At 43.0% G+C, this 21212-nt stretch overlaps 1 protein-coding gene across 1 annotated transcript in view; it reads left to right on the top strand.

Moving 5' to 3' along the window:
• Nucleotides 1-21212, top strand: part of IMPG1 (interphotoreceptor matrix proteoglycan 1) — a 115084-nt gene that overhangs the window by 81468 nt on the left and 12404 nt on the right. The window contains 2 exon segments of the mRNA XM_045843434.1: nt 4479-4980; nt 7501-7720. Of these exon segments, the coding sequence (XP_045699390.1) occupies nt 4479-4980; nt 7501-7720 (722 nt within the window).

The following is a 21212-nucleotide window of genomic DNA, read 5'->3' as shown; positions in this document are numbered from 1 at the left end:
GCCATAATATATGTCTTTTGAGTCACCCATCTTCTATATTACTTATTGACTTTTTATTATTTTAAATAAGGATTTCAGTTTCTTATGATACTATCCCCTCTCAATATCGTGATGACTATTAAATCAACATTCAGTGTTTACATTAAATATCATAGTTGACCTATTTGCTCTAATTATGTTCCCTTTCTGTTTTCCTGGCATTCATGTTTTCTTTGATTTTTTTCATTTGCTTAGTTTTCTTTGCACTTATCACCAATTCTTCTCAAATTTTCCATTAAAATTTCCAGTATAATTTTTCATGTCAGATAACATATCACTTCCCATTTTCAGACCCTCCTGCTCTTTCTCTCTGGAATACCAATCTTTAGGGGGTTTTGCACAGTTGTTACCTGAGACTTCCCTTTTCTATCATCACTAGAATTTTCTTGGCCATTCTCCTGAGCTGAAGTCCCTGATCCCTAGATCTCAGGCCTTCTCTCTCTGAGCTTATTCTCTTGTTCTGTGCAGCACACCCGTCAGCAGTTTTGTCAAGTTAAAAATTTGGTGCAATGGCCAAGGGCTTATCTCTTGAGACTAATCTAATTTTAACTCATTGCCTTTTATATCTGGGTTACCTATCTCCCTGAGTTAGCCCTGCACCGTCTTCCTGAATGCTACCCTAACTTATTATCAGTATCCCATTCTTCCTATTTCCTGGTTTTCCCCAGTATTCTAGGTAAAAAAATTCTAAGAAAGGGAGCCTGGGAGGAATTCTTTGAGACTTGGTGTGTTTGAACATATCTTCAGTCACCCTCACACTTGATTGGTAGTATAGAGCTCCATTATAGCCATGCTGCTCTCTCAGCTAGCTGCTCCTGGAACATGAACGACACCCTTCTTTAGCTTTCTCATTTGCATTTGCTGCATGGCTAATCTCTCTCACTTCCTTCTGGTCTTGCTCAAATGCTATATTCTCAGGGACCACTCTATGCAAAATTATAACCCCAGCAGTCCTGGCCACTTTCCTGCTTCATATTACTTCCATAGCACTTACCAGCATACGTTATACTATATATTTTCCTTTATTTTTTTAATTAAAGATTTTATTTATTTTTAGAGAAGGGAAGGTGGGGAGAGAAACAATGTGTGATTCCTCTCGTGCACCCCCTACTGGGGACCTGGCCTGCAACCCAGGCATGTGCCCTTGACTGGGAATCGAACCAGTGACCCTTTGGTTTGCAGGCCAGAACTCAGTCCACTGAGCCACACCAGCCAGGGCCCTTTGTTTATTCTGTTTATTTTCTATCGTCCTGTACAAGACAGTAAGCTCCTTGGAACAAAATCTTCTGTTTTATTCACTGATATATCCCAATACCTCAAACAGTGTCTGGCACATAGTAGGCTATCAATACCTATTAGTTGAATGAGTGAATAATAAACACTTATGTTCTATCTCTATAATATGCCAAAAAGGAAGATAATAACTTTCTTGTTATGATAAATAAGAATAGACTTGTTCGATATGGAATTAAAAACTTGTTGATCATACCACTTGAAAATCAAAAGGAGATCATGGAATCTTTCTTTTTGGATTTTTGAACATAAAATAGGTGACCCCTTGATGCTTATGATGAGTGTATATGTGTGTATATGTACACTACATATTTGTGGCAAGATTTAAAATAGCCTTTCAGCTGCACTTGTCCTTCACACTTTCTCATCTTCTGCTGGGCCTCCCTCCATCTGCTGGAGAGGCTCCCGGCTGCGCACGTCGAGCCCACTTCACCACTGGGCTTCACTCTGCTGGCCCACTTGTCTCACTCTGGGCTCCAGCTAGACCCCAGTCACCTACTTTGGTTTGAGCTATTTATCTGCAGCCTTTGCTTTTTGACAGGTCTCCTGGCCAGAGAGTGACCAAAATAGCCTTTTCCTCTACACCCAAAAGCTGCTCTTCTAACCAGTACCCCATCTTACACACATATAAACACATCTCACACCCTCACAGGAACCCCCCCCCCAAACACACACCCAAACACAATACCTAAAGAGCCAAGTTATTCTGAGTCTGTTTATTTTGCAAACCTCCTGCTGAAATGAATGGCTTTTGCTTTCAGGCTTGACTTCTCCATTGCAGCATAAATCTTCATGTTCAGTGACCTGTGTCACTGCCATCCCTAATTTCTACATACAAATTTGATGAAAACTTAATGAATTAAAATACATTCATAACTAGTGGTAAGGTTTAGATGATATTTTAATTTCAAAAGAATTGATTATGGCCTTCATAGTTTCAATATCAAGCCAAGAAAGAGTAGGAGTCCTTTAAAATCATACTTAAATAGGGATTCTAGACTCAGCAAAGAAAAATATAAGATACCCAGTTAAATTTGAATTTCAGATAAACAACAATTAATGTTTTTAGTCTAAGTATGTTCCAATGGGAATCCTGTATTTTATCTAGCAACCCAACATTAAATAGTCAACTGTTCTTATCAGTAAAATATCTGGGACAGGTTTATTGTGAATGTAAATGATTAATGTTAAAATGCTACAAAGAGAATTGGAAATTCATTTTTATTTGTTTATGGCATAAGACAGCAACTATTTTAATCTGGCTAAAGTCTATATAGGGATCAAGGTGTGAGCAATGAGATGCTGGCCCACGGGCAGAACAAAGGTGTCTGTCATTGAGCTTGTTCCCTGACCCTTGTCATCTGGAGCAGCAGAGATCACATCACAGGAACACAAATTCACCTGCCTTTCCCCAAGGCATGAAGAACTCAAATCCCATCATTGATTACACCTGAAGCCTTTAAATTTACTCATCCCGGATCTTTCCGTGGATGTCTTAGTCTGCTCAGGCTGCTATAACAAAATATGTTAGATTGGGTGGTAAACACCCAAATTTAGTCCTCACAGTTCTGGAGGCTGGGAAGTCCAAGGTCAAGTTGCCAGCTGATTGGGTTCCTGATGAGGGCCCTCTTTCTGATTAACAGACCAGTGTCTTGTTGATGTATCCTCACGTGGCACAGAGAGAGATTTTAAATGCACTAATCCCATTAATGAGGGCTTCAGCCTCAGATCCCAATTACCTCCACCTCCAGATACTTTCACAGTGGAGATTAGGGCTTCAACATACAAGTTGGGGAGGATACAAACATTCAGTCCATGGTGATGGAGATTTGAACAAAACTACAATGGCATATCCAGAGAGATCTTAGATGTTAGGAAACATAATTTCTGACAGTTGAGTGAATATATGGGTAGGCACATGTAGGCACCCTCCCAAGGTGAGAGAAAGAGGGTTCTTCTCTGAAATCTGGGTACAGTTCGCTAACAGGCAGGTTTTATTTTAAGAAACTAATAAAACTAATATGATTCCACCTCTCAGAGCTGTTTATCACTTGGAATTTCAGTTTGGGTGATTGTACTCAGTAAATTAGCTGACTGAGAGTCCAAAGATTATATCTGCATCCAGACAGTTCATTCATCATGCTTAACATTTAGATTTCAGTCCAGCTTTCCCACATATTCGCCAAAATGCCACTGAAGTAATCACAGAAAGCTCCCTGTTTTGACCTACCTAATGTCTTAAATATTGTCAGTGGCTCTGGATTTAAGTTTATTGGAATATTTTAATAACTCACCAATCTTTCTGATAGCTTTATTTAATCACTTTTTAGTTCATAAACACTTTCTATGATTTTCATTTTGGACCAAATGTGAATGGACTTGAGTAGTTCAGTATGTACTTACCAAGAAAACAATGCAAAATGGTGGTAGAAATTATCAAGGTATAATCCTGTAAATATGACAAAACCTTTAAATATTATCAAATATGTAGCAAGTTGTATGGTCAATGTAAAGGTCAAATTATGTGTGTAGATGACATGTTCACTCTTTTATTTTGCAAATTGGCAAGTTGTTCAGTCAGATTGAACGATTTTGGAAAAGCATAATTTAAATTTTAGTTTTTAAAACTATGAAAATATGATAACTGGAATCCTCCAAAAATCCAATTGAAGACAATACAAACCTGCATGATTGGAAAGTAAATAAAATTTCTGGAACAAAACTGCATGGCTAGTTGGCTGGAAGTTCCAGGTGGGGATATGGGATCCAAATTTAGTCAGTGCCACCCACACTTTGGCATCACCTGGCAACTTAGCCAACTTTTACCACCTGGTTCCTAGATTTCCTGCCTGGCTGAGTGTAATTCCAGAAATTACAGATAATTGGTAATTTTTTAGTCTCATACATCTAGAAGTTTTGAGCCAGAATAAAGTGGATTCAGGACCCACCGGCTATCTCCCCACGTTTAGACCCTGGGCTGCCTGCCCTTTCTGTATCAATTTCTTATTTTTCAAAATATGACATGAACATAATCAATGTAACTTTGGATATTTATTCCTTCTATTGTTTGGGAGACTGCTTCCACATAGTGAATGGTCTCAGGGGCTTTCTCCATGGGCAATTCTTTGTCTCTGCCTACTGCGGCCTGTCTCCCTGTCAGACACTCTACCTTTCTTTACTGCATCAAGCAATTTCTCCGTGACTGGTCAAAGTGCCACAGACATAATGTCCATTGACCAGACAGTACTGATCCCAGGGCTAACCATCCCCATTGATAATTATTTGGCCATCAGCCAATCGGCTCTGGAAATTTCACATTTGCCCGCATCTTCAGAAGACAGCAGGTTGAGCACAGGCAGCCAAGATCTAGTCAGAGACTTAGATGAAATAGATCTATCTAACACTCCTGCCTCCTCTGAGGTACCAGGATTCAGTGGCTATGTTTCCACCCCAGACCATTTCTTGGAGAAGACCACGCCTGTCCCAGCTTTGCAGTATATCACCACCAGCCCTGTGACCATCGCTGCCAGGGGCCGAGAGCTGGTGGTGTTCTTCAGCCTGCACATGGCCAACATGCCCTTCTCTGACCACCTGTTCAACAAGAGCTCTTTGGAATACCAAGCTCTGGAGCAACAATTCACACAGCTAGTGAGTGGGCACTGATAATTCTCTGCGTGTCTCTTCTTTTTTTTCTGTTCTTACGTTATAATATAATCGTTGGTTGTCTTGAGCAATGCAAATTGGAAGAGGCAAGCATCTGACATAACGGTTGCTGGAGGCATTCCGCTAGAGCATTGAGATGGATTTAGATCCAACAGGAAAGTGGGTTTTCTGGCGGATAGGTGAGCAGACACTGCCACCCAGCCTCCTGGGAACAAACTTATCCTTGAGATCTTTTCATTAGAGTTCTTCCTAACTTATTTTCCTAGGAACGATACATAGTCACTCAAGTTCTGAACTTGAGATTTAAAAGCAATATGAGCAGATTTTTCCTATGTTATCATGTCACAAGCTGTTTCCCAGCCCTCTGACCAAAAAGGACTCAAAGCTAGAAAGGTCCAGCACAAAGGCCAAAAGTTCAGGTGTACAGACTCTTTTTTTAGTTCCTGGTAAGGTCTTTCAAAACAAACAAACAAACAAATAATGGATAAATGGCTTCGTTCCTGATCCCTAACAAAGAAAATATGAAGATTATCATGACTGCATATATGTTTGATTATAAAACACACCCCCAAACTCACAGAGTTGTTTTGTTTCTACGTGTGCAATAAGAAATGCATGTGCAATGAGAAATACTGAAACACATGATACCTCTACACAGTCAATGTCAATTGAAGTCAATGCATATCAACAGTGGAGAATTTCTGACAATAACAGAAAAAATATTTGTAAGTGTCACATAAGTTAAATCATTATGTAAATTAAAGCCAGATAAAACTATTCTTCAAGTGAATGTTAAAGGAAGATTTTGTGCCATCTCACCCCCACTGCCACCCACAATGAGGTGAGTAGGTAAGTGGGACAATCTCAGGGAATGGAGTTCCAGTGGACCTAGCCCAGCTGTATTCATTAGGGTGCATGCTAAGCTGACATAATGGAGAGATCAGGAATACAGTAACTTCAATAAGATACACGTTCATTTCTCTTTCACTTGGTGGGTGAGACAGCTCTGTCATCCAGTGTCACCCAAGGACCTATATTCCTTCCATCTTGTAACTCTGCCAACCCCGAGGGTGTTTCCTCATCCACACAGTCAAAGCTGGATCGCTGGTACAAGCCTGCTGCCACTTGTGTGAAGGGGAAAGGGAGAAATCCCAGGGCAAGCAATTTCCTAAGTATGTGATACCAAACTTACCCACATCTCTTCCATTCATATTCCATTGGTGGGAACTAGTCACATGGCCACACCTTGCAGCAAAGGTGGCTGGGAAATGTGGTCTCCAACTAGGCAGCCTCTTTTTTATGAAAAAGAGGAGATGGGTTTTGGAGAGAGGAGCAGCTAGTCATTTGCACATTACCTGGAGACAGGGAATTCCCACCAGAGTTCCAAGCGATGCTAACACACCAAGAATGAGTAGGCAAAATCACAAGAGAGTAGATTGAAAAAAGAAGTTCCAAACTCTTTGTAACATTTCATTTTATTTATTTATTTTTATTTTTACAATAACCTTGAGGGTTAGGGCAATATAGAGAAGTGCAAGTCAGGACCAGAGTAAAAATTCTGGTAGGGTGGGGACAGGGACAAAACAAAAGCAGGTCTGAGCCAAGCCTGGGAGGTGGCAGCTTGCATCTGCATGCTCCCTGGGCTCACAGGTGTCGGTGCATGAGTGACTGGCTCACTTTCAGAGCCAGGAACAAGGCAGACATTGCTGAGTCTCAAACATTTCTGAAAAGGGGTCTCAAGGATGGCTGTGGCTCACAGAGGCAGGTCAGTGTGGGAGCCTGAAGCACAATGCCTGGGGCATACTTTTGATATTATTAAGTTATAGTTTGGAAAAGGTCCTTAGGAAACCACTTTTTCTTCTCCCTCAGTTCAGATAAGGGCACCGAGTTACAACACAGTGGTTAAGTGTCTTGAGGAAGTCTCACACAGCGAGTTAGGGGCGGTTCCAGGACTAGCTGCCAGCCCCCTGGTCTTCCACTGCCCTGCATAGGTGTTGGCGGGGAAACGTGTCCTGCCTAAACAGACAAGCTGATGTTTAAGCTATTGTTTATTTCAAAAGGTCATTTCAAATTGGTTGCTTCCAAATAGATGTCCATTTACACAGGCATAGAGCAGTCTGCTCCTGGGCTCAGTTTGGAACATGTTTTTATTTACATGTATTTTAAAAAAACACAAACAACTGAACCTGGCATTCCTACTTTGCTGATAGCATTGGCCTGAATTTTTTAGATTCTCTGTTCTCACAATTCATTATGAAGAAAACCACTGACCATCCATCTCAATACACAGACAGAAACGTGGAAATATGGGACATAATCATGGCAAATAGATCATTAAGCAGTGATGTCCTGGTCTCACCTGCAACCCAAACACACAAAAATAAACAACTAAATAATAAGGAATGGAAATTTATCCCTCAGAGAGTGAAAAATGAGTAGAAATGGAATTAGCAGCAGCTGAGCTCTTAGAACACCCTTAAGAGTAAACCATCTTCTATTTTGCAGCTGGTTCCATATCTACGATCCAATCTTACAGGATTTAAGCAACTGGAAATACTTAACTTCAGAAATGGGAGTGTGATTGTGAATAGCAAAGTGAGGTTTGCTGAGTCGGTGCCGTACAACCTCACCAAGGCTGTGCACAGGGTCTTGGAGGATGTTCGTTCGGCTGCAGCCCAACTACTAGATCTGGAAATAGACAGCTACTCTCTCAACATTGAACCAGGTAATCGACTTCAATTCAGAGATATGTGGGAGCTTAGAAATTTTGTTTATTTGTTTGCTTAAGCTTACAGCTCAATTTTGAGTCACAAAAGTCAAATTAAAATTACACTTGATGAGATAACCTTTTAGAACACATGGATCACCTTATTGGAAAGGTAGGGTCATGAAGACATGGAGGTTATTTTCTGACATCAAAAAGCAAAGAACAAGTACACCTCTTGCTTCACAAACTGAGAGCTTTAATTCCCCCCAGAGCAAAATTTTTCGGTGCTTAAGAGATTTTTTTTAAATAGAGCCACAGCCAAGCTAATTTACATTCTGCTAAAAGTCAAAAACACCTTCTCAGTGAACGACAGCAGGCGGGGGGGCGGGCAGCGGTTCCTGACTAAGAACCTGCCACTCATAGTTACCTGGGAATCGCCTCTTCATAACAACTCAGGATGACACTGAGACAGCATCCTGAGGGAAAAGGTAATCAAGGGACCAAAATTCAGACTTGGATGAAAGGCTCTTCACCCATCATGAAAGGAAGAAGAAAATAACGTCCCTTCCTGTTTGTGTCCCCTAGACCAGCTTCCATTGCAGTTTAAAACAAAGAGAAGTTAAATATGAAGAAAACTCTTGACCAAGATAGAGGCTCAGCCCAAAGCTATACAATAGAAAGCAAACACTTATTCTGATAATAAAGCACAATGTAAGTACCACTGTAACCAGCTGGGCCGTACTTGGGAACTATTTCCACCATTCTGTTTTCTAAACAGTTGAAAGATTTCTGTTTTTTCTTCCCTGGAGTGCAAGGGGCCCCTGCTCCGATAAATCTGGTGTGAATGCACCCTTCCAGTCAGGTCGAAACAAAGCTTCCTAATAGGCTAAGCAGTAGCGAAGTGAATCTTGAACATCCTCCCCGCTTTCTGTAGACTAGCAACGAAGGCAGAGCCAAAGGCCTTGGGCAAAATCCAAACAAAAAGGGTCAGCTGGGAGACACTTATCTTTGACCAAGCAGAACTTTGTGCAACTTTAAGAAAATTGCTTCCTACCTTGTAAATAGGTTCATTAAAATGACAGACTGCCCAGAGGCACTGAGCCTGGAGTGTTTACCTCTGAACTGGGTGGCTGAGGAGGCCCTCTGGCTCCCCTAAGAAATCAAAAACTTCCTAAAACAGGACTGAAATACTGCCCATCCCCCTGAAAACTTCCTCAGAGCTAAAAAGAAACCAGGGGTCCTTGCCAGTGAAGATCAGGAGACCAGTTTCTTCAGTCAATGGAACAGATAACAGGGGCGTGTACAGAGAAAACTGGGCAGGGATAGGGGAGGGGAGGGCCCAGTCCCCTCCCTTCCTGACTTCTGCGGGGAGCTCAGTTTACTTAGAGACCTATCCAACAATATGAGAGAGTAAACGCAAGGGGCTAGGTTGAGACAGGGGAGAACTCGGGGTGCTGCCATGGAGACAGACTTCTCAATATAGCTGCCACTTAAGTACACCTTAGAAAGAGTCCAGGAAGCTGGTGGCACATTGCTGGGGATGTATAAGGGACACTGGTGATGCGAGAAAAAAAGCACAGAATAGCACTGCCCTTGGAAGACCATAGTCCTGAATGTGAATCTTGGTGCTAACAGCAGCACTCAATTCCAACGGCTGAACAGTGGAATAGTAACAGGTGTGAGGATTAACTAAAATAATAGAGTTGTCCCTCAGTATTTCTGGGGGATTGGTTGCAGGACCCCCAAAGTCCCCTCTCCCGCCCTGAGAATATCAAAATCCAAAGATGCTTAAGCCGCTTGTATAAAATGGCTGGCATAGTGTTAGCACGTAGCCTTGCACATCCTCACACATGCTTTAAATCATTTCTGGGTTACTTATAATACCCAGTCCAAGGTAATGCCATGTAAGTAGTTGTTATACTATGTTATATAGGGAATAATGACAAGCAGAAAAGTCTGTATATGTTCAGTACAGATGCAACCATTGCAGGCCTAACTATGTAGACAGAGTATTGTGTCAGCAACAACATAACTTTTTAAAGAATATTTTCTATTCAAGGTTGGTTGAATCCATGGGTGCAAAACCTGTGGAAACATAGGAGACTATATTTACAACACTTAACACTCAACAACTGCAGTTGACTAATAAATGTTTAGTTAATATAACAACATCGTCATTATTAACTTAACTAACAATGTGTGACCTGCGTGGGCATCAGTGGAAACAATCAAAAGTACCATGACAAGGTATTTGTGTGGAGGTTGGAACTGAAATTATTTTCGCTGATTTCTTGTGTGAGTTCAGCTATGTAGCTTTCCTCTAAGAAGCCAATAGCAACAGAAATGAGTTGGTGCTAACCTCAGCTCCGGTCACCGCTGGAGCCAAATTTATGCTGAGCTATCCAAGAAATGCCCCCAGGCTCCTAGCATGCCCAATCTATCTTTTATGGTGGAGCAATAGGGAAATGCCAGGCTGTGCTGCACAACCTGAGAAATTGCCTTACTCTGTTTCTTACCAGATACTTGGAGATTGAGAAAATCTGAATTCTTAATACATTGAAAATTCACTGAATGAATGAATGAATGAATGAGAAAGGTCTGCCAAGAAATGACCGCAGTGGGCCAGCTACGACATGAGTAATGCCTGAATCATGAGGCTTGGATGAGCACAGCAGAAGTAGAAAGCCAAACGTGGATTTTCTAAAAGTTAAAAATATATAATGAACTTTATTCATTTCTCTATATAAATCAGAATAGATAAATCCAGCATCCAAAAGAGTTCCTATTTAGAGTGATAAACCATTATGCTAACCTGCCCCCCCAAATGTTTCCCCCAATCAACAAGGGGGATGGGGTTGGGGGTGTAATGAGCAAGCAGGAAGGGACAGGTAAGGTTTAGAGGGGGCTTCCTAACTCACAGCTAGGGCTCCTGGTTTAGTTACTTCTCCAAGGGCAAAGGGTAGATTCACCCACTTATTACCAGCAAGTGCTTGATGGTTCGGCCTTGACCATCTTCTACATGCTTAACACAAAGCAACAGACACTCCTCGACAACCATGTAAAGTGTGTTAATGTACAAAAGTCAGTCCCAGCCCAAAGGATCTTCCAATGTGGCCCAAGAGGGGCACCTTAGAAGGATGCTGGGATCAAACTATGCCTTGTTCATTCAAAAAGACTTTCTAATGAGTGTTTTCTCATATCCTACACTTAGTTGCAAATTCCAGTGAGCCTGGGACTCACTGAGAGATCCCATACTGAAGAAAGCTCTGAGCTTTCCTAAAATTCCATTTCATTGAGGCCTGGTGCCTGAACAGAAGAGAGAATGTAACGATAGAGATTAATACACAGAGAACCCCAGTCCCTCTGGGTGCAGCAGTAGGTGGTAGCGAGGGCAGAGCCTCCGGCAGCAGCCAGGAAGACAGCCAGCACTGTTAAGGAAACAATGATTCAGTACTTGTTAAAGACCAACTTGATGGGTGTAGGGACCACTGCAATGGGTGGGGGAGAGTCAACTCAAGTTTGTATACAGCAAGTGGGAATTTATAGCCAAGTAGCAGGGAAAGGGTCAGTGGTTAGAAAATTACTAAAAAACATCAGGCATATGGGGGCATTCTGTATAAACTGACCCAAAGGGTTTTTTGAGGAAGGCAGGCTGTGGTGATCAGACACCACGAGGGGAATGGTGGAGGATAAGGAACCCGACTAGGTATCCAGGGTGATCAGACATGGAGGATGGAGGATGGGGGCAGGAGGTGTTGCTAAACAACCTTAGCAGGACTCTTGCTAAACCTGAGCAATGATGGGACTGACACAGAAATCCAAAAGTTGAGGCTGAGCGGAAAATTTCAGGGGCGCCTGAGGAGACCTTGATCAAGTTGACAATCTCTGGCAACACTGAATGCAAGCTACCATTGAAGGGTACAAGCTACCATTGAAGGGTGGTGGCCGCTGAGAGGAAGGTGGCCCCCCAAGAGTGAGCCGAGCTCAGGGGCCCACTCGGACCCAGACTCACAAGCACCTTCCGCCGCCCCTCTCACAGCACGCATGGCCTCTCCTTCCTGTTTACAGCCTGCTCCCATCCAGGCAGAGACAGACCGAAACCCAGAGCACTCACCCCCATTGCTTCAGAGCACAGCTAATTGATTTCTTACTTTTATGAATCTGCATATCTTCTACAACTTCTAGAACCTGAAATTTAAAATGTCATTCTAAAAAAAAAAAGCCTGTAGAGTTACAGTCAAGTGTTTTCTAGCATTAGTTCTCCATTACAATTTTAGTTACAGGAAATATGTATGAAATTAGTATTTTGATATATAAGAAATGGGTGCCTAGATTTTAAAACAAATTAAGGAAAATATGCAGATAATATTTAGTAGGCTTTTTTCTTTAAAAAGAAAACCCTAGAAAATGACAGCTATTGTGCTCCCTATTTTTCAGTGTGACTGAATGACCCAGGTGTTCTCCTTTGGGTGGGGTATTTGAGTGTAAGCTGTCACGGTGATTGGCAGTCGAGCTGATTAAAATGTCCTCCTAGCACAGCCAACCAGTGCAACCAACTTATCATGCTGCCTCTCAGGTCCCTGGACCCCAAATAAAGATAATTACTTCAGTTTCCCAGAGAACAAGGACTCAAATTCCAGCATATACAGCCCCTGACTCTATTGCTGGCGTGGTCTTAAGCAGAGGTCTCAGACTTGGGCTGATGTGCCGCAGAGCCACCCCCAGCGTGTAGTGAAGGAACTGAGGGGCCCTGGTACCCAAAACCCCAGATCATACCAGGTCACTTCAGCAAATGAAAGAGACCTCCCTGATTCACGTTTGATCTTGCCAGCATTTGCTTGATCTCATTGGCGATAGTCCAATGTGTTGAGAAAACTCTCCATGAAAGAGAATTAAGAGGGGAAATCTTTAGAGAGAAAAGCAGGAGCTGCTAGAAATCCTGTGTGCTGGGAGTGAACACCCAGCCTTGCCCATGGGGGAGAATCCTAAGAATCTATCCTTGGAAAAAGGAGACAGCGTCCTATAATTTAACCTTTTCCCAACCAGGATGGCCAATACAGCAAAACCAAGCTCTGGGTGTCATACCCCTTGGCCCTTTCTCATCACCTTCTTGGGGGAAAAGGGAGATTAGAGTGAGGGCTGCACAACACTAGAGGGACCCCCACTCACGTCCATGTCCCCCAGCTGCTCTCTCTGACCACCCTTCCCTCCCCCAGTCCTTGTCAAAGAATAAGCCTCAAAATATAGAAAGCACGATTGCCATGCAAATAGATTGTGAGCTTATGTTAGTTGATGTAACTCATTGATAAGGGAATTGTCAGGCTGACAAATTTCATTGAAAGGGGATATGGAAACAGGAATTTTATTTAGCCAGAGAACAAATGAGAAATATGAAATAAGATTGTTAAGCTTAATATTTTGCAAAACTGAAAACAATCATTGTATATTATCTATTTCTATACTATAACTTCTAATTTTATAGACTTGTAAAATGGCATAATCAATAGCAAATAAGTCAAACAAAGTTATTGCCTGCTAGGGTAGGGCTCACCGAAGTATTTCTTAAAGAGCTAGATATCATAAGTATTTTAAGAGTAAGTATTTTAAGGCTTTGTGAGCTGAAAGGTAAAATCAAGGATATTTTGAAGGTGCTTATATCAGTATAAACACTTAAAACACCATACTCTGCTCGCTGGCTGTGAAAGTGCAGACGGCTGGCTGGGTGGGCCCACAGCTGATTCCTGTGTTACTGATTCCTGGTTCCTGACTGGGTGGGACTGTGTATTGCTCTAGCATGACAGCGAAGGTCATGTGGTCAGCTTATCTCCTCATTTCAAATGTTGGATGGTTTTCCTTAAACTAGCAAAGATTTCTCAGCCTCTTAGTCCCACTGGCCCTTGTCTTTGCTGTTACAGAAAAATTAGACAAGTAATAACAATGCAATCATAATTTGGGTCATGTTCATTTATATAGTCAGTATAGGTACCAGAATAGGCACCAGGACCCAAAGGTGACCTGAGCCTGGCTTTGCCCTCAAGGAGCTAAATGTCTACCAAGAGAAAAAGGCACATATACAAAACGCTATCACAGAGTGTGCTAGAGATACTACAATCGGGATATGAACAGCTGTCACAAAGCACAGAAAAAAGAGCAATTAATTTTACAGAGGCAAGGGATGTCATGGCAGGCTTCCTGGACAGAGGACAATACTGAGTGTGTGATGCCTTGGTACTTGATGAGGGTGGGCCCAGGCAGAGAAGGGTGGGGAGGGGCTGTTCCTGAAGGGGTGGGAGGAAGGTGCAGACATTCCCGAGAATGGAAGGGAACTTCAGTTACTCACTGTGAGGGCAGCTGTGGATACAGAGTAGGGAGCTACGGGAGCTCAGCCTGGAAGGAAGGGGGGCTGTGCCCAGCCGGCTCAGTTAAAGCCAGACTGTCTATGAGCCCTGTTCAACCTATTTGCATCCACTTAGATGTCTTATTTTTCCTTTATTTTCTTCTTTTTGTGACTATGGCCTTTTAAACTTCATCTTTAATAAAATATAAAACTCAAAAAGTCTTCAAATTCAATACTAAACAATTCTTAAAGTATTCTCAAGATTATAAAATAAAAACAATTTATCATTCATAAAATATGGTAAGCTTGAAAAATACTTATAAAAAATCTATAAATAGTTACAAAGGTACATAGACAAGTTCATTCTTTTTAATTTTTAAGCAAAAATTAATAAGCTATCTTAAGGATATTAAAATATTCTAAAATGTTTTAGGGGAAACCAGATTTAAGGAAATGAACATTAGGTCAGTTGACCTCCAGTCTATAAAGTAGGTTTCTAGAGCCCAGGGAGGAGGCCAGGACTGGAAGTACCCATTTGTGAAAGTGGGTGTTTCGACTGTGCAGGCAAAACTAGGGAACAGGTGAAAATCGGCCCAGGGCACGGTGCAGGGCAGGAGGAAATGAGAAGTGGGACTGGAACTCTGAGACTGTCCAGCTCTTAGTGAGGAAATAGAAGGACTGTCAGTGAAGAGGGCCAGGAGAAGAGGATGCTGCAGAAGCCAGGAAAAGAGAAAGATCAACAGTTTCTGCAGCTGTGAGAGAACAGTGCACCGAGGTTATCAGAACCCTTTGCAAAAGCAACCTAGTGGAGTGGCAAGGGCACAAGTGGGACTGCAGTAAGGCTTAGCTGACATGGAAAACGAGCGAGTCCACATGCCCTGCCCACCTCCTGTCTTACAGCTCGGAGCAAGGCTCCCACAGAGACTGGGAGATAGGGGGCACTATTTTCTTCAATGGTTACATTTCAAAGGAATGGCTCCCAGGTCCTGAGGAGAAAGAGTCCTAAGTAATGCCATCAAGAAGCTTAAGAGTGATTTATGCCTCAAAGGGGCAGAGAGTGAATTCACAGGTACGAGGTTTCTAAACTAAGAGCTGTGAGAAAAGGGAAGCCAGGGACCTGGTGTCTGGAGGAAGCTGGTACAGCTTAGCAGTCCGGGTCAGAGGACTTTGCATTTCTTTGCTATGCCCCAGTTTTATCGTAGTTACAGGCAATGCCCAGACAGACCAATTATTTAGTTCCACTTGCAAAATTTGAAATCCAATCAAGTGCTTTTTATTTCTTTTCTTTCTGCCTAATGTCAGGGGGAAAGTAGTTGTGGTAGTAATATCGGGAGGGGAAAATAGCCTTGAGTTCTGCCCTAAAGAGAAGGAGAGAGATTCTGAAAATTCTCATGAGGTTTCTCGGTGAGCATCATTCCACATTCAGATCAGCATCTGAATTCCTGGCTGTGTCTTCCAAATGAGAGCCGGCAATTGGGCTGAGTAACATCTGCAGCCACGCAGACATGTAGGAGGAGGGACACGCTGTTATTGCTGCATGTGGCTTGCTATCCACCTTTTGAAAACTCCCTGAATAAATATATCTGTGATATAAAAAGTATAAACCAATGTTAGAACTATCTGTGATTTATCAAGTGAAAAACTGAATAAATCATGGCCTGCTCAGTATTCTGCCAGCATCCCTGGCAATGGGGGCCATCTTTCCTTTAGGCTGTTATGAAAATTCTTCAGAAGCATGTAGGGCTTTTATTCCAGTTAGCTGTGCAGGTTGAAATTTTCAAATATGCAAAACTACTTATTCTAACTTATTCTCTCCTTGAATTCCTAAGAAGCCTCCTCAAAAGTGGGCAGACTTCAAGGCTGGCGAACGATAAACACTGAAATGCATTCCAGTCTGGCATCCAGAACGCTTCCCGCCAGAATGTGGATAAACAATCATTTTCTCTGGAAAGTTGCATAATTTAGATGCCACTCATCACAATAATGGCAATAAAACTGTAATAGCTACTGCTGACACTATTTTTAACCTTTACTATGTTAACTATGTAAAGAAAGTATTGTTAGTCATGCCAGTTAGACATTTGGAGAAACCATGTTTCAGAGGTGTGACCTTTTACTGGGCACAAACCACCAAGTGCAGTGGCTGGAATTCAGCAGCAGCTCTGTGTGCTTCCTTCAACTCTACCCACTGCCTTTTCATAAAAAGGGGTCTTGCCTGCCCTCCTACTAGGTGTAGAGAGGCTGTTTACTCTAGAAAAAGTGACAACACACTTCAGTTTAATTAATCCTAAATGAATTGTCAGGTTCTACATTTCACCAAGTGAAATTTCCTATAATAGTCATCATATTATAAGAATGACCCCCTCAAAAAAACCCAGCTTCACTCTCAGAAATAAAAGTCCCAAACTTCCAAATATCCCCTTGATAAGCACAGCTGGCTCCACTGGGAGTGTCCCTTCCCAGCTGGGGCAGACACAGAGATTTTTCCTGGAGACTCTCCCCAGCCTCTGCCCTCTCCTTCCTCCCACCCCATCTCCTCTGTCTCTGGCCCTGGCGCCTGGGTTATACCACTGCTGCCCTGCACCTCCTTGGCCATCACTGAGGTTCTTCTGTTAATAGCTATTTCCATTAGGGGACCCTAGTACCAGTTGTACTTATGGGTACCCTTCTCCACTCACCAGAATCTCAACCTGTGCCCTCATCCCACAACCCAAACACCCTCTGGTGCTTCCATTAAATGCTGCCAGAGGCCTTCAAACCACTCCTTCACACAAACCCTCCACACACTGGGGCCTCAGCCCAGCTGCAGGGCCACCTCCCACAGCCTCTTCTGTCAAAGTGCTTTCTCCTTCGCACAGCTGACCCTGGGAGAACCGGGCCCTAAAACTAATGCACCCCAGATACCTCAGTTTGACAGATACAATCTAGTGACTGAGAGTGGAGATGATTCTTTGAAGTCCCATCCAGGGCTTTATGGGTATTCACACACCCACTCATATAAGAAAGAGTGACTGAGAGCCCACTCTGAACAGTTTCTGGTGGTGGTTCTCAAGCATGGTGGAGAACTGAAATGAAACCCAACGTTGCAGACATCGCATGCCATTTTAAACTAGAAAGAACTCCCGTTAATAAGTTTTTCAACTCCGCAAATGTGCATTAATCTCCCATCATGGTGCCATGCTGTGTGCTGTTTATCACTGAATAATTATTCCCCTCTAATCCTAACCTTCAGCAATAAGCAACATGCAAAACATTTGGCCAATGATAAAATAGCATAAAACAATGAAACTAACTTAAATGTAGATTTTTTTAAAAGTTGTTTTAATCACTGCATTGCATCAACAGTTCAGAGGTACACGCCAGCCAGTCCAGCTAACACCCTTGCACTCCTTGTTCTGGTGCAACACCTGGAATGGGAGATTTATGTTTGAACTGGAGGGATGTCAGTGATCACCTGGTTGAAATGCCCCTTGTTACAAGGGAAAACGAGACCTAAAGATGCTAACCTACATTCCCAAGTCCACCTCCAATTGCTGGAAAGCAGCCCTCCAGCCCAGGGCACTGTCCTGGAGGTTTCAGCGTTGACAGCAGGGATGAGTGGTTGACTCCCCTTGAGGCTGCAGCCAAATCCCAGAATGTTCTCAGGGTTTGGGAAAATGAGGCCATTGAGCCTCTGGGGAACATGAGGTCCCTGCATTACAACTCACATGAAACCCCAGGAGAGGACTATATTTATTCAAACTGCTAAGCTAAGCACCAGGCACTATATTGAAGTGATATCGATGCCTTGAGGAGGGAACTGACCAAGGCTGCCTTAGAATCTCCAGGGCTCCAGGACCTTTTGCGTTCATTAATAAATTAATTAAAATGTTTAAAATTTTATTTTATGACTGCATTGGTATAGAGACAAATATAATCTAGTTTGGGTTATAATAATTTTTTCTTCTGATTTTAAAGAACTTAAAACATGCTGGTGAGAGCCTAAAAGTATGGTGGGCTAAGGCTGGGAGTCCCATGCCCTGATCCCCCAGGTGAAGGAATGACTCCACCCCTACCCTCCACCAGCAAAACTGCAACCGACAAGCCGTGGTTGTGAAGTGGGGGAGGGGACGGCGAGGCCACACCCCAGCCATCCCCAACAGTGGGCAGAAGCAAGTGGCCAATATTGTCCCGGAGTTGACTCACGGGAAACGTGTTCGCTCCATCCTGGCACGATGTTTGGTCTCGCTGGGCACCAGGGACAGCGGGTCAGCCTGCCTGGGAACTCCAGAGACTTAGCTCTGCCTTTTTGAAATGAGGAAAATGATCCAGGAATTTCCAACACTCTCCCCAACCAACCAGCCCTGATCTCCCCCATAGACACGCAACTTGTAATGGTTCTGACAGCTGTCCCCTGGAGCTGCTCCACCACCGCGAGAATTCTTCCCAGACCTCGCTTCCCTTCACCAAAGCGCACCGCACAGTGGTTTTTAAGCAGACGGAAATCAAGACAGGCTCTTAAAATTTTATCCCCTGAATTGCTCTATTCCTACTTTTTTTGCTATTGAGCGCCATCTAGTGCACACTAGGTTTCATTACCTTGAAATGAAATAAATCGTTCCACAAAGACCCAGAGGGCCCACAGCCCAGGTAGGTCAGTGCAAGGGAAGCCTGGGTGGCAGGAAAGCATGCTGAAACCTGCACTAGATCGGGAGTGGTCAAGGGAGGTGCTTCACTCCCTGGCCCGACACTTCAGTGTTGTGTAGGAGATGATGAAAGGATAAAGAATGACAAAGAAATGAGAATGATAAAAGGGCAGAAAAGCAATCAATACACAGCCTCAAGGATGAAGGGCAAGAGAGGGGGCGGATCTAAAGAAGCAGAGTTGACAAACGCAGGCTTCGGAGCCCCAGAACCCTTATTTGCAGGCCTGACAGCTTGAGTGCACTTGGGACCAGGAACAGGAGACTAGAAAAAGACAGTCCTACACCATCAGGGACCCATGACTGCCCTGAGTTTATGAACTTCTTGATGACCACTGCCGCACTCTTCTAAACTTTAACTGTAAAATGCAGGCAGGGGACATCATTTTAATGTGTTTTTGATCATATTATGGACAGCTAAGAGACATACACACATCCTTCCTCAGTCAGCCAATTGGGACTACTTTTAAGGACTTGTGAAATGCATACAGAAGACACTATATAAGCAAATCCAAGGGAGAAACTGCTACAGAAAATGTGCTCACATTGGAAATCTCAGAATGATACAAATACTTCCAATCACCAAGCTCACTTAGGGGAGTGTTTATTCAGGCCATGTTTACTGATGTCACATTTGAACAACAGAAACAAATGTGGAGCCACTTTCTACAAGGAAACATTCTGCCTCCTGAAGGAGTGGTGGCAGACAACAGTTTTGAGCCTTTGTTTCATTGGGAGAGCCTTTGTTTCAAAGGCGAGCGTCCAAGTCTGGTGCGTAGCTGATGCGAGGGGAGACGCGGGCAGTGGCCAGGCCTCCCTCTCGTTGTCCCTCATCCCCTTTTTGCCCCTTGGAACCCTGAATTGTCTCCTGGAAACTTCATATTTGAAGCTGCAAGAATGATGTCGAAAGCCAAACATTGTAAACAGTTACACTTACTAGCTACAATGGGCTTTAATTTTCTCACCTATGAAAATGACGGTAGTAATATCTACTTGGTGAATATTAGCAAAGACTTGTTTAAAGTGTCAAGCACAGTACCAAACCTAAAATGACCTTCAACAAGTGTGAACTCCCTGTTTACACAGTAGTCCCCCTTACCCACGGTTTCTCTTCCTGTGGTTTCAGTTACCCGTAGTCAACTGTGGTCTGCAAATATTAAGTGGAAAATTTCAGAAATAAACAATGCCTGTTTTAAATTTGCACCTTCCTGAGCGATGACACCTCAGGTTGTCCCAGGACGTGAATCATCCCTTCGTCCCCTGTGTCCACGCTGCACGTGCCCCCGCCCTTCAGCCATGTCGTCGCTGTCTTGATTTCCATATTGGTTATTCGAGGCCACATTCACAAACTTGTATTAAAGTATATTGTTGTAATTATTCCATTTTATCATTAATTACTATTGTTATCTCTTCCTGTGACTAATTTATAAATTATACTTTATCATAGGTATGTATAGGAAAAAACATAATATATGTAAAGCTCAGTACTATCTATGGTTTCAGGTATCCACTGGGGGTCTTAGAACATATTCCCTTCAGAAAAGGGGACACTAATGTATAAATAGTAGTCATTGTGCTCCTGGTGAAGGTTCAGGATCATGATCCCTGGGCCACACCAGGGACAAGGCCTGAAAAGGAATGACACTGATGCTGTGATTACTGTCAGAATCCACAAGGGAAGCTAAAGACTAAGCCAGAGGCTGCAGGATGGACCTGGCCCTTCCCCACCACTTGCAAAAGAGCAGCTACTGACACCACTGGACTCTCCCAGGCCAAATGCCCTGGGCTGCCTCTACAGAGAGATTGTTGAACTTAGTCTATAGAAGAGCTATCCCAATGGGTTAAGGGGGAAAAATTATGTCATTTTGCCAGCAAGCAATTACAGTGAGCCCAGAGCATGCCTGCCCCTAACCATATGAGGTGTTTGGTGGATGTGGTACAGGCCCACAGAGAAACCTTTCCATAGTGCCCCCCAAAATATCTATTGAAAGGAGATTTAAGCAAATCCAGGAGGCTAGGGCAATTACAGACTAGGCTATACACCAGCCATGAGGATTGCACCTCCTCGAATCCACATACAACTTGATTATAACTTGAAAATCTTTTTCTAGAAAATGGCATCCAATTGTTCTCTTTGTAACCGACGGTTGCTCTCATGTCTCATCTTTCCACTTTCCAAGATACAGACTATGTTCAAAACAGCGCATTTTAGGTTGTTGCTACATAAAGTTTACATTAGTAACATTATTCAAAGATTTTTTCAAATCAAGAGCAAAGAGTGGGAAGTTCAGCCTAATGTGTTTTGTGTGAATTCCTGGAGATGTGTTCAGGCAGAGGCAAGTGGTCGTGTGGCCTACACATGAAGGTGTCCATCATTCCAAGGAGAGACGTTTTCGGGGATGACAAAGAAAGAAAATGATAACGTTAGGAAAGCTTCCTTAAGAAATTTCTACTGGTTAAACATTCACTGGCTACAAAGCCACTCTCTGCT

This window comes from Phyllostomus hastatus, unplaced genomic scaffold (genome assembly GCF_019186645.2).
Source record: "Phyllostomus hastatus isolate PE091 unplaced genomic scaffold, TTU_PhHast_1.1 phas_contig_40, whole genome shotgun sequence".
NCBI classification, from domain to species: Eukaryota; Metazoa; Chordata; class Mammalia; order Chiroptera; family Phyllostomidae; genus Phyllostomus; species Phyllostomus hastatus.
This window is presented reverse-complemented; position numbering and strand designations above follow the sequence as displayed.